Source organism: Ciconia boyciana, chromosome 12 (genome assembly GCF_034638445.1).
Source record: "Ciconia boyciana chromosome 12, ASM3463844v1, whole genome shotgun sequence".
Classification (NCBI taxonomy): domain Eukaryota; kingdom Metazoa; phylum Chordata; class Aves; order Ciconiiformes; family Ciconiidae; genus Ciconia; species Ciconia boyciana.
Window position 1 is genome coordinate 9,898,696 of NC_132945.1, and position 14,508 is coordinate 9,913,203.

The 14,508-nt window shown below is 45.7% G+C and overlaps 1 protein-coding gene across 8 annotated transcripts in view; it reads left to right on the top strand.

Moving 5' to 3' along the window:
• The window catches only part of MBNL3 (muscleblind like splicing regulator 3), a 98,905-nt gene that overhangs the window by 70,332 nt on the left and 14,065 nt on the right, over nt 1–14,508 (top strand). For all 8 annotated transcript variants that reach the window (XR_012044703.1, XM_072876643.1, XM_072876647.1 and 5 more), the window contains 3 exons: nt 2,559–2,759; nt 4,226–4,462; nt 12,292–12,442. Coding sequence is in view for 7 of the 8 variants with exons in the window: in XM_072876643.1 (XP_072732744.1) it covers nt 2,559–2,759; nt 4,226–4,462; nt 12,292–12,442 (589 nt within the window). In the remaining variant the exon portion in view is untranslated. The remainder of the gene's footprint in view (nt 1–2,558; nt 2,760–4,225; nt 4,463–12,291; nt 12,443–14,508) is intronic.

The window sequence follows — 14,508 nt, forward strand, 5'->3', positions numbered from 1 at the left end:
TCTCTTTCACCAATGTTTTGCACCCCTTCCCACTGGTTTCTGGCAAATTCACTCGGTGTGAGGCATTGCAAGTCCCCAGCCTTCTTCCCTGGCTGCACAAATGCCCTGGCATCCTCCGCTTGAGCAGTGGGAGGAACATCTCCCCTCCATCTCAGAAACCAGTTAGGTCCTTGGGCTGGCTCCTGGCTGTGTTCGAGCCCAGGCAGGGGAAGCCTGCCTTGAAAGATCTCCTGAAATTTTGGAGCAATGTCTGTGCCACACCTGCTCTGTCAGGATACCCAGGACTCCTGCTGTATTGGGTGCTGGAAACACAGAGGGTAGATTTGCCCACAGATTTGTGCAAGCCACATGTGCTGCCATGCAAGGTTCGGGCCACGATGGGTACACAAAACAAGTGACGACAACATGTGTTAGGCCTCAGCATAACCCTGTGCAGACTGGCCAGGCTGGAGAAACTCCTTAAAATAGCATTTACAGTGCGAATGGTGGCAGAGGTTCAGCAGATGCCACTGTAATTACTGGTGCTTGCACAAAAGAAAACAGTCTAATGGATGCTGCCTTCTCACTAAAGTGTTCAGGGAGTCACAGTGTTTGAAGATCCTTAAAGAGCTTTTCTAGCAGCAAAAGGTGTAAAATATCTGGGAGCCACAGAGAATTGGGAGAGAGAAGAAAATGATTTAATAAAGGGCCGTGGACCGGGGGATCTCTGAGTTTAATGGTTAAAGTCTCCCATCAGCTGAAGCGGGGCTTGACTTAGACTCAAAGAAGGAAAATCGGAAATCCCTCCCAGAGAGGATTATTTGGTTCTGCTACACTTAAAGCACCCAGCGCTGCTGATTCAGGAGGCCGTGTCTCTTTCTTGTGGAGGAGAAAGTGGGACGTATGCCGGCAGTGACCTGTCATCCCCTTTCTCATCAGCTCAGGAGCTGCTTGCTGTCACTCTGACCTGAAGAAGGGGGCATCATTAAGCTAAATATAGGTTAGGACGGCTTGGCTGGTGTTACTGTGGGCTAGCTTCTTCCAGATCACAAGCAGCAAAGTGTTTCCTAGCTTATGAAAGTACTGGGATGAAAATACTGTCAAGAAACACAGTGTCCACGTGTGATTTCTTTTAGAAACCTGCAGGACTAGAGGTACAAAAATAAAAGCAAGGAAGGGATGATGTGTGTGGCCAAAAAAAATGCCCCAGGCCATTTTGTAAGCACGCTTGCATTTATTGCCGAGTAGAGGCCCTAGCTACTGAGGACAGCATCACGTACGCCCGCAAATGTGAGCAGCCTTAACTGTAACCCAGAGTTCACAGCGGAACAGGTAACAAGGGAAAATAAAAATAGTTGCAACTCACAGGCTCCTTTCCCTGGGGGCTGCTCGAGCCCCTGCTACAGGAGCAGAGTGCTGTCTTGCAGGCTCTGGTCTTCAGGGTGGGCGGGGGGGGCGGGGGTTGTCAGCTGGAATTGGTGTCATTCCCAAACACACCTTGGATCTGGTGCTTTAAAGTCTCACAAACTCCCTGGCTATAGGGGCTATTCACAGGCTTTAGGCTTTAAACTGAGCGCCTGCTTAGGAGCTTTGTGTGATCTCTCCTGCCTGGCAGAACAGCAGCTCAGGCTGCTGTTGAACAGCTAGAGCAGTTCAGGCCAGGGAGCTGCTCTGGCCACCAGCGCTGAAGTCGTGCCGTGCTTGCAGGGCCTGCTGAATATGATTTAGGGATCAGAAGCAGTCGAGATCTTTATGGCTTGTTGTTCTGTGTCCTCATGGGACATCGCTTCTCACAGCATAGCTGGGGTCCTGGACCTCGTGCTGGCCCACCTGGGCCATCTCATCTGGTATGCTCTGTCCATGGCTCTTCCAAGCCCACGACCCACCTGCTCTTGCCAAAGCCATGAGGTCTGGCACGTTGTAACACTAGAGAGTTTGGTGTCCTCTTGCTACCATTCACGTGGAGCATAGGCTTGGGATACTCCTGCAAAATTGCTTTTGCCTGGAGGCTGTTGACAGTCTGAAACAAACCCCAGATGTGCAGAATGCTAGACCTCCAAGCGTACTGTAGCAGAGATGCTTCGGTTGACTCTAAATGATCCCTTTTGTCTACCTGAGCCATGCTAGGTGTGATAATGTGGAGCTCAGCACAGGCTGATAGTGAATTCAACCATGTAGCTAATGGAGTTACGTGCTTCCAGGTCCTGCAGCTGCAGCTTACTTTAAGGCCTCTGTACAGCATTGCGGTGTAGACATACAGAAGCTGAGACGTTTATTTTGGGCCTGCCCTAATTGCTGGCATGAAATCCTTAATTGTGTCATTAAACTATAAAGATCATCAATATGCTTTGATCTGGCAAATAAAGATGCCTTGTGTTCAGGATGAGTCACAAATCTGTGAGTCAGGAGAAGCAAATGGATCTCAAGAAAATGGCGATAAATTAATAGATTGGAGAGCACAGCATTTTGATGTTGCTAATCGAATTGTCTAAAAGGATTGAAGTGCTGCAAGGCTTTGATGGGTAATCCATGCCAGAGCTTTTTAACTAATATTTTGTTTTTTCTCTTTCTATACACAGACAACGTTTCCTGTTACTCCATCGCTTGCAACAAGCCCCACGATGGCTTTTAGTCCCTACCTGAGTCATGTTTCTCCTGGGATGGGCTTGGTTCCTGCAGAGCTTTTACCAAATACTCCTGTCCTGGTTTCTGGAAATCCTACTGTTACAGTACCAGGAGGCTCTGCTGGGCAGAAACTGATGCGTACGGATAAACTGGAGGTATTTGGACATCTGATACGATACTGCTGACGGGAATGAACAGGGCATGTGGGCCCAGCTGCTGCTCTCTGCTAGAATGACCTGATGCAGCACAGTGCAGAGTTTAACCTGCGGCTTTCCTAGCACAAGGCTGCTGTTCTCTGCTTGAGCAGACTCTCATGTGGGGCCTGATCCCAAATCCTTGGAAGTTACTGGAAATTTGGGAGCGCTCACTCTTCTGATTTCAGTGGTCATTAGAGCAAGGCTGGGATTGTTGTTTTCTGTATATGATCTGCCACACTTAAAAAATGCAAGTGGATGGTCTGCCGTTTCACTGAGTTGAGTGAGAGATGTTTTGGAAGTAACAGACACTTTCCTTGTCTTGAGATGGGCTTATTGAGCTTTTACAGAAAGCTTTAAGCATTACACTTTAGGGAATGCTGGGTACGGGACGTTGGAAAGACATCTCCTCCCTGCCCCTAGTTGGCTAGGCATGCTGGGACTTAGTCTTGGAGGAACTGTAAATGTCTTTCAAACCCTAAGCTGAGGCTCTGCAGGAGATAAGGGCTGAGGACCTGAATTCAGAGGCCCCTGCAGGTGTAAATTATAACACAGGAAGGTAGTGGAGAAGGGTGTAATTTCAAAACACATTGTTTTGTGTTATGTACTTTATATTGCCTTGCTGATTGCTTCCGTTCTCACCTGACATCTCACCTTTCCCCACACTCAGCCTGATAGTGCACTGGTATGTGATCTACACCACCAGCTATAGTCCTCAACAATTTCTCTTAGTTCCTCAGGCAAGGAAACCTTGCAGATCCGTTTTGTGAAACCTTTTTCTCTGCCTTTGATGCTTCAGTGCTCATCACTTAACGAGGATCTGCAAGATCTTTGTAAAGCTAGCAATTTCGGTAGCACCTTACGAACACGTTGCAGTGCAATCAAAAGGACTGTTGTGTAACCCTAGGGTCAGAGTTTTATTGTGGAGGGCGGTGAGACTATTTATGTGAAAGAGGCTCCTCATATTTAAGAAAAGGTACTCGTTGCAAGTAACAGCAGCATGCAACATTTAGAATTAAATGTCCTACCTAAGAGCATGCTCCGTAATAAATCCATAATCTAGCTGAGACACAAATGGCAGAGTTATTAACATTTAAGCCTTAGAGACAGGAGGAATCCTGAGCTCCAAAAGTTTTGGCAAAATGACATTGACTTCCTGGGGTCACTTTCCATTCTGCACAAATTCTGTACTTCACTTGCATTTGGTAATTGGCCTTGATAACATTGTGGGGTTTTTTCATACCCTGAACCAGTTGTGAGTAGCACCGCTTGTCTCTGTGACTGTTGGTATATGTGCTACCCCAGATGAGCATGGATTTAGAATACACACATAGTTTAATGTGGCCAACTGAACTGATATTCTGTGTTGAAAATACTGAGTGAAGAGTAACTTGATGTCCTGCTCAACAATGTGACTTTCTTTTAAGGTTTGTCGAGAGTTTCAGCGTGGAAATTGCACACGTGGTGAGAATGATTGCCGCTATGCTCACCCTATAGATATTGCAATGATAGACACAAATGAAAATACTGTTACAGTTTGCATGGATTACATCAAAGGTCGATGCTCTAGGGAGAAATGCAAGTACTTTCATCCCCCTGCACACCTGCAAGCCAAAATCAAGGCAGCTCAACACCAGGTGAACCAGACAGCTGCAGCTGCAATGGTAAGTAGAGCTCTTCTCAAGCTGTATTTTCATTGCTAAGAGGTTTCATTTGTGTCATATGTCATATGTGTTGTTTGCGGGAAAAATGGAGTGCTTTGTAAATGGCTGACTGGAGAGCTGAGAGCATGTGCAATACCAGTCCTATGTCTTCATCCTTTCTATGTGCTCACCATAGCACGAAGCCCTGAGTGGCACAGTAGATCTCACCAGTTAGGGACACGGTGGCGAACCCTGTGATTTTCTGCCATAACTTCATGAGGTGACATGAATGCAAGTACAGCAGCAAATACCTTCCCTGGCTAAGTCATAGGTGTCAGTTTAGCTTCCTCAGTACACAATGAAAGCAAAGAATGCCCATCCCATAATACATTCTTTGCAAGGAGATCCTGGCCTGTTGAGGTCAGCAGCAAAATTTCCACTGACTTCAAAGCAGACAAGGTATCAGTTGTTCAAGCCTAGCAAACTGAGCAGCCTTGTGCCCAATACCTTTGCCAAGGCTTAGTGAAGTGACAAGACTCAAACCAAAGGTGACTTCCTGACCTGTTGGATACTTAGGACCTGGTAGAGATGGTCCCACTTGCATTTTAATTTGAATTGTAACTTCTACTACCTACAATTCTAAAAACACGTCAAGGAAGACTTACCAGATCAGATTCCTAGCTGGAGTACATGTTTGCCATTCTGTTGAATTCAATTTAATGGCACCTGTTCCAGAGATGAGAGAGCTGGGATGTTCAGCCTGGGGAGGGAAGAAAAGGCTCAGGAGGGTCTTACCCATGTGTATAAATTCCTGGTGGGGGAAGTAAAGATGGAAGCAGACTCTTCTCTGTGGTGTCCAGTGAAAGACAAGAGGCAATGGGCACAAAATGAAATACAGGAAACTCTATTTAAACATAAGAAAAAACTTCTTTACCATGAGGGTGATCAAACACTACAACAGGTTGCTGCATCCTTGGAGATACTCAAAACCTGCCTGGACACAGTCCTGAGCAAGCTGCTGTAGTTGACCCTGCTTTGAGCAGGGTGTTGGAGTAGATGATCTCCAGAGGTCCCTTCCAACCTGATCCGTTCTGTGACTTTTTTTTTTTTGGTGTAAATAATATCTAAAAGGTTCTTAGCTCCTTTTTGATTTACAAGTGAGGCTACTAAAATTTTTCTAAATACCTTTTTTTTAAAGACAGTAAAAGAGGTTGCTTTTCGTTCATGGTGAAATGTAACACAAAACCAAGAAGATTCTAGAAATCAACTGCCCTCCTTGTAGCATCAGTATTACCTGAAATGTAATTTGAAGAACCAGTTTATACTGCAGTATTTAGTTGTCCTCCACAGTTTGATTATTAGATTTCTTACTATTTTTATTATTGTTGAAACAACAGCAAAGGTCTGTTGAAAAAGTACCTTCTGAAAACCTTCTCTTGTGTTTTTTTTACAATGGAATCTTTACTTTTTCACTAATTATCTAGGACACTGCTACTTAACCAAAGCCAGTGCATGTTTTATTCACCCTGCTGGCTTCTCTTAAAAATGTAATTAACCTTATTTGTATGCTGTTAACTAGAACCTGTAAAATATTTATTGATGGCTTGTTGCATCACCCCTGCTACCAAAACAGCTTACATTATTCATTGACTTTTCAAGGTTTGATGCATTTACTGTACATGTTGAGGAATAAGGCTTCAATAAAGGGAAGAATGGTGCCCAGTTTTCTCGGATCAAAAAACATGTGCCAGACAAATGGGTGTACCTTCTAAAATAGATTTGGAATGACTTCAAATCTAAATTCAGAAGGTATTTCTGAGGGACCCAATCTTGCAGTTACTTGACATGCACAAGTACTAGCTTTACTCAGTCCTGCTTGGCTGAAGGCTGTGCAGCACAGTCAGATGACCTGGGCCAGGCTCAGTCCCCAGTTCAGGATGGCACTTAAGCATGTGCTTGAACCTCTCTTCTTTACCGATGCTCCTTCCCTTGCCACGAGCGCTCCTTCTGACCTCCGCATGGTGTGTAGCTGCAGAATTAGGGCTGAAGCCCAGCGCGCGTCCACCTGCAGGTGCTAATCCCCGAGCGCTCCTCACCCGCTGTGCTAGCCCCAGTGAAGATGCTCTAGAGCACGTGTCCCACAAATTTCTTTACTTTTAAAATTTACGGAGGCAAAATAGCTGACTAGCTGCTAGGCCACGTAATTACTCAGCCACCCCACACTGTGCATGCCTCGTCTTTTTAATATATTGTATAACGCATTCATTTTTTAAATTTTTTTTTTCTCTTTGCCTCCCCCAAATGTTGCTCTGTCTTGACACACCTCTGCTTGCTGATTTTGTTACTGTGCTTGACCCCCCTCCCCGGCCCATTGCCATCATGTGCTCGCTGCCTGCTAATTCAGACTCGGCCAGCTGTCAGATCACTGAAGCGACCGCTCGAGGCAACCTTTGACCTGGTACTTGGACCTTTCACCTTCTCGCTTTGCACGTAACCATCTTAGTCTGCATGAAAGCCTTCCGCACTTGGTCTGTTGCGTTAGTGCCTGGGGAGACTGCCCATCCCGGCCAGAAATGTTGCGGTGTCTGTTCAGACATGCCGATCCTGCACCCTGCGCACCATCCATTAACCATCTGAGCTTTGCCTCCTGAAACCCAGATGCGTTTTGGAGGCAGTGAATAATCTTGGAGGGGGAGGGAGGACGGAGGATGACACAGTGCTGAGTTTTGAGGTGTTTTTCCAAACAGCAGCAGCTTTGGAGTCCTGAGACGCAATGTTTTGGTGAGAATTGAACTCATTAGGTCTGCAGTGTGTTGGATGTGCCAGAGGAACTGGGTGGTGCAGGACAGATCCAGCAACTTTTCATGGTATGCCCAACAGCACAGCCTTGCCTGGCAGTGTCATGCTGCTACTGCCCTGCAAAATGGTGTTCCGTGCAATGGGCACAGCACAAATTTAGGACCTCTCCAGTCCTGGCAGTTCCTGACATTAAGAGAAGCAGAGGGAGAGAGCTAAGCAGCACCCATAGAGATCTGTGCTGGGAACTGAAGCGGGTACAGTGCATGTTCGGTAAGCTGGGGAGACGACTGCCACTGCAAGTGGCTCTGTCTCTGGTTCCTCCCCCCATACCACAGTGGGACAGTGTCAGCAAAGGGACCTTGCTGTGGGTGCTTTTTGCTTCAGGCACAGGATCTGCTCCCCAGGCTTCTGTCTGCAAGCCGACTTCATATAAGCTACCTTTGATTATTTTCTGAGTCTCAAATATATTTTCCCTGTCTTCGTGACACTCATAGTAAGGCAAAAGCCATCCTCCCAGTCTGCTGTCAGTCCTGGCTCCATAGAAGACAACTCTTTCCCGTTCACCCCAAGTAATGAGGGATCCAATAGAACCTACAAAAAACAGCTCCTGTTGCCCAGCTATAGGGGGGAAAGGGAAGAGTGAACACAGGGGAGACCTGAAGCCTTCAAGCCGGTGTTGCTCCCCATTCCCAGAGCTGGGAAGCGGAGGCTGATCTGCTCCCCTTCCCCTCTGAAAACCTGTTTTTGGGTTTTTTAAGTAGTCAAGAGGCTTCCCTGTTGGAGCCTTAGACAGAAGCAGCAGGAAATCTTGCTAGGGATCAGCTTCGACCAGCAGTGTGGAATTACGCTGTAAATGACGTGACAGCCTCTCACTCTCTGGTGCTCGCGGCTGCCACAGCCGCATCCCCAAAGCCAGTGACCTGCACGGTGCCTCGCTGCCCTCTCCAAGAGCCACCTCTCCGAGGAGACACGATCTAGCAGAGGATGGGAAAGCCCTTTAACTCCCCTACCCTCCTGACCTCCCCTACTTAACAAAACCCCATCAGATAAGTTACTTTTCATAGCCTTCCTGCTCTGAAACATCTGAAGGTTTGCAACTGCGTTGTTGGAATATGTCACCTCCTCTGAACCCTTTGGGAAGGCTGCACCAGAGAAGGATTCACAGTGGTGATAAGAGCGTGCGTAATCTTCAGAGGAAACTGCTCAGATTGCTTCTGCCGCTTGCCAGGGAATGGGCGCTACCTCTGCCCTCTCTCAGATCATTTTGTATTTGTAGTGCCTTGGACTGAAGCAGTGAGCCAGACGCAGACCCAGCCCCTCTTTGCTAAGTGCAAAGGCGTGAAAGTGTGATCTGCTCCCAGGAGATAGCGATCTGAGGGGAACTTTGAGGTGCAATTAAATTGTTTGTTGCAAAGATTTAATCCAGTTCTTGTCTTGCAAAAAATAACAAGAGAGGGTTGTTAACCAGCACGTGGGAAATTTTGACTTTGGCATGCAGTGTGTTTATCTGTCAGTCACGCTGAAAGATTGCTTTCCATGCCATGCAGAGAAGTGGCACAAACCTCTTTGTTCAGATGCTTGTGTTCCAGCAGGAATGTGGCTTTCCCAGCCCAAAAATGGGAGGGTGCCTGGCATTTTTGTAATGGGAATTGTTCATTGGGATCAGTGTCGGCTGTCACATGGATACTGAAGCGAATTAACCCTTTCAGCAGTGCAGATGGTCTGATCATGTTGCATAGGTTGCATACACATGTGTGCACACAAACACACAGGCAAAAAAGAAAGTCGGAAGAGATTACTGTCAAAGGTTACTGCTACATCTGTGATAGTCAGGAGCTTGTCCAGAGGGAAATCGCAAGCAGCAGGATGAGGTAAACTCACCCAGTAAGTTCTTTGTTACAAGGATTTAGTCTAGCTCTTGTCCTGCAGCCAGGAGGCACTTGCTACAGAATTCAGTAAGGTCAAAATGTGGTGAGGAGTCTCCCGTTGCCTTTTGTAGGTGCTGCAGGACACACTTGGGGGAGTCCTTCAGAACCAGGACATGGTGCAGGACAGAAATGTCTCCCCATGAGCTGTTACAATTCCTGCAGGTCCTGAGACCATTACAGAAATGCTGGCATGTTTCAAATGAGACATACTTGTTTGCTCCAGTGTCTGTGCCAGATCCCTGTGCAGGAGCTGTATTGGCCCAACTTCATCACATGCAATTTCAGAGACCTCTCCCGAGCATTTGTAGATAGACCTTTTAGTGAGCATGCTCCTGACTTTGGGCTCTTACCTCAATGCAAGGGCTGAAGAAGCGGTGAAGCCAGATCCTTCTGTCCCCCTGGGCCCTCTTGCACCTTGATATCTGAAATTAGACAGGTTGGCAACAGGAGAAGCACATCTTCAGGGCATGCTCCTGTACAGATGCTCCCCCAGCTGCTGGGATGGGAGAGGTGACCCAGAACACGGTGTCAAACCAGAAGCAGACCAAGACGGGCTCCTGGCTGCTGTGCCCGCAGAGCCCATGTGGCAGAGGTGGCCTTCAGGTTGCAGAGCAGCTGCTGCGGTGTGCTTGTTTCTTTAGAAGACTCTGGAAATGTTGCATCTATTTGGGTTTCTCCACCGAGCTGCTGTTCAGGGAGCAGTAGTGGGACTGCCATAGCTCCTTTCTCTCCCTTGCTCCCAAGGGGCTGTAGCAGGGTAGGAGGAAGGGTGATGTTAGACAGCCGATGGGGTAGACCATTGTGCCTTAACATCCCTATGGCCTGTTGGTGTTTGTATGCTCCCTCCGACTGCAATGCTGGGCTCAGGAATTGTCCTGTAAAGAGCCAGGACATCAAAGCCTTCAGCTGTTCTGCTTTTGGCACTGCCATTATGGGATAATGGGCATTTTGGGGTGGTGACAGCCTTTGGCCAAGAAGCAAGGAGTCAAAAGTCCATTATGTCCCTGGCACAGTTACTTTGCTATAATTAGTAATTTTTTTCTGAGGCAGATTTTGGAAGCGTCTGAAAAAGAATGTTTTGCAATTGTGCATAGTAAGGAGCATGAATTTAAGCAGCAAGTTCTTCAGTCACTGTAAATCTGTAAAACACCTCTGATGTAAGTAGAACTACTCCAGTCTCTACAAGCTGCAAATCTGTCCTGTGCCTGGAGGAACATTCATATAGCCGTCATTAAATAGGCGAGATGTATATGCAGTCAGATTTAACGTAGATATCAATGAGGGCTTCCCTAGAAATGGAAACTCTTAGATCTTTACCTAAAAGATCTCATCCTAAACTATGGATCTTAAGCAAAACATTTTGGTGTCTGTGTCTGAGAATGTTGTCCTGTGTTTGACTGCTGTCTTTTGCTACTAGCCAGAAGAAATCTGGAAAGATTAAGTCCTAATGCTGGCATTGGATGCCTGCTAGCATTAGCAGAGGATGTGTGCATGTCTGAGGGCAGTTTTGCAGATGCAATTTCTTCTTCTAATTTTCTTTTTTTAATATTAAAACCACCCAAAAGCCACCATGTGAACAGAGATAGGATGGAATAATGTTTTGCCTGGAAGTATCTTGCTTAACATTTCTCAGATGAGCAGTCTCCTGTAGCAAATTATATTTAAAGTGAAACCTGTTTCTAGATGGTGACAAACTGTTGCAAGCTTTCACTTATATTCTGTTGTGTGTTGATCTTCATAATGCTTTAAAATATCTTTACTTGCATCCTTTCTTCTGAGTACTGTGTGTTTGTAGCCTTAACCCTTCATTAGCTAAACCTCCTCCATTACCTACCCTTCACTGTCACCTATTAACAGAAAAAAATTGGAGTGATAACGCTATTTTTCAGCCATTGCTTTGCTACGTAATACAGACTAACACAACTAGGCAGAAATGACCTGATTCTGCATGACTTCCACGTGCGTAAATCTCATTGACGTCAATGGGAGCGTTACGTGCAAAGAGGACTGCAGGGCATAATTAAAAAGGACCCTTTTCTATCACAATGTGGAGGAAAAAAATGTGGTTTCTACTTGGGTACCATGAAAAGCTGTAAATCATTAGAAACATTCCTGTCTCCTAAGAACTTGACATACTACTGTGCTGTTGAGACATGCTTGGGTGAATGATGAGTAACTCACTGAGAAAAGTTCCTGAGTTGGGTTAATGCTTTTTACCAAGTCTGATCATGAAACAGGTTTGACGGGCTGGAAGAAGCCCGGTGGTGTGATAGAACAAAAAGAGAGGATTTGCCTGATAGCAAGACCCACCCAAATCTTGTTCAAACACCAGATTTGTCAATGGCTTTTTCCACTGTTAATAACAAGCGAGCAGTATTTAACTTTTGGAGGCCACCTTCTAGAAATCAGGGGCAAGTCCAAATCTGCTGGTGGTGAGCTGTGCCACTGCTGCACGTGGTGAAGAATCAGGCCTGTTCTTGACCATAGTGCTCGGCCTCTCTACTAACAAGTGAAAATGCATTTTGCTATGAATGTAATGTTGTGCGTGTAATTGGCAACAACTGGCACTTTACCACCTGGACACATGGGTCGGCTCCACACACGTGTGCACGCTTCCACACGTGTGCACATACATGTAGGCAGGTATTGAAACAGGCAGAAGCAAGCATCCCTTTTTTTCCATGGCATTTGTTGCTTATGCTAATCTTCTTGTTTTTAAATAGTCATCTACTATATTTCTCTTACCTGCTATTTTTTTAAAATGCTTGTTGCCTGCAACTGCTCTTCGTAGTGTCCTGTCCAGGTGATCACCTCTCCCCTTCCTTCTCCTCATGCTTTTTTCCTGTATGCCCAAGTCAGTCCTGCTGAAAAGCTCCCTTAGCATCCCTCCTTCTGGACTCTGCCCCTTCTCCCGGTGCATTTACTAACTGCTTACCTAGTGAAGTTGTGGTTTCACCTACTACTTCTACTGTGATTTAGCTGCTCTTCTCTTTCTTGTCTTGCTAAGTGGATACAGTTGCAGGTGATTTGCAGCCAAGACCCCCTGTTATTTATTGCATGTTTGATCTACATCTGGGCCCCTTTTTTTACTCCACTTGTCTTTAATGACTCCCTTATCCACAGGCCCTGCCGCCTGGTGCACTTCAACCTTTACCAAAGAGGCCAGCACTTGAAAAAAACAATGGTGCCACCACAGTCTTTAACCCAAGCGTTTTCCACTACCAACAGGCTCTAGCCAACATGCAGTTGCAACAGCCTACATTCATCCCTACAGGTAAGTGTCTCCTTGCTTTCTCCAGCATCGTAGTTGTCTTTTTTATGACCTAGGCGTTGAGCTAATGAGCAGATTTGTAAGAGTCCTTAGCAGAAGAGTATCGGTGTGTAGTTTTGTGTTAAAAATGGATGAAAAGTTAATGTTTGTTGTTTGACTTTTTTTTCCTTCACCTACTACAATTCAGAGCTTTTCACTTGTAAAAATCCCTTCTTAGCCTTTTTTTGCTTGGTTTTGGGTTTTTTAAAGTGATTGAACTAAGAAAAATGTCTGCATGTTTCTTGAATTCATACTTTTCTGTTTCTTCTCCTTATGGTTCAACTGGTTAATCCCAAATTAATTCTTTGACTCTTGCGTAGCACTCTTACAGACTCATGTTAAAATGTCTTGTGGACCTCTATGCCTGCTCACTTGAAGCTGCAGGTATCTTTCTGAGCTTCTGTCTCAGTGACCTACATATTCCAGCAGCCATGATGTTCATAGAGGGAACGATTCGTCTTTAGTAAATACAAATTACATAATCCTCTTTAAAGGCATATATTTCCCTCTTGCTTGTCTTTGACCAGTACAATAGCCTAAGCTTTTTAAAAGCAATTTAACTCCCAGCTTTTATTGTACCTTTAAGGTCTCAGTGTAAAATTGAAAGATGCAGTTCAGTAATTCATATAGGATTCGAAATATTGACGTGGCAGAGATGTGACTGCTGACTAGCCAATTAACCTCTATTCACTGCAGACAAATGAAAAACAAAACCTGCTTAGAGTAGTAAGTATTATAAGTGGCTTAATTAGGAATATTCCAGAGTTGATAGCTTGTTTTTTAGTATTGTTATTGTCATTGCAGAGCATCATAAGAAAAAGAATGCCCAATGTTTTTAATGTTTAATGCTGTATTCACTTGCCAGATGATATTTACAAAAATATACGAAGTGTTTCTCTGGGCTGACGCCTTGAGGTGAACACATAGTGGACCTGGACCTTGGCCTTGCTGTTCCTTGGGGTCAGGGGACGAGCTTTAGATACAGTCCTATACTGAGACCAAACTGTCTCAGGTGTGGGCGTGGGTCCAGAGAGCTGTGACCTAAACCCTGTGCTTGTGTGGCCTTTCTGTTATGAGACCTCTCAGAGACACTCAGAACTCAACAGCTGCCAAGATGTCCTTCAAGGGAAGTGGAGTCTTGTACAGAGAGACGCAGGGAGGCACTGAGTAGTAGCCTCCCCCCTTGTGCTCTGCAAAGTGCTCCTGGAGGGCATGGGCTGAGCTGACCTTACCGCAACTCTGTTAGGTGCCAAGCGAAATACTTCTTCAGGAAACACTGACACCTTTGAGAATGCCAAGTCCCCCAGCTGGCTACACACTCCTCTTCCTCGAGGTCACAGTTGCCAAAGTTGACATAAGGACACACATTTCTGATGCAAGCACCATAAATTAGCTTTTACCCAGCACTCTCACTGTGCTGTTGTGCCCTGTCTCATGGCAATGAAATTACGCGCAGGGCTGATGCGTAACAGGACTATTTGCTGGCACCTGCTCTCATCTGAGGACATTAATGCTGGGCAGAGCAGCAAATTTCCAGTCAGAGGACGGATCTCTGATGAATTTACATTACGCATCCCTGCTTTCCCTTATGCATCAGACTGCAGATCTTGGCTCAGCCTTTGCAGCGCTCTGGAAAGCGAAGCACAGAAGTGGCACGTAGCAGCTCACACTGTGAGGAGGGGAAGCGAGCTGTTGCTTTTCTTAGTTTCTCCTGTTCAGTTATTGAGAGATCAGCATCATGGGTTGCCATGGGGGGGAAAGTCAGGGTGTCTATTGAAAATGGCATCATCATTACAATTGTTTCAAGTCCAGAAAAAAACTGCCTCTTTCAGCTTAAACTAGAGACTTTGAATCCTGGTCCCTGCTTGCAGGAGTAAATTGCTTTTGGAAAGTCAGTTTTAACATGAGTGTGATGTTCCGCTAAGGGCAATTGTTTTCTGCTGACATGATCAGAAAGAAATCAACATATCCAATACCAAAATAACCCCTAAACAACCCTGATTTCTAGGATAGATCATATAATTTAATAC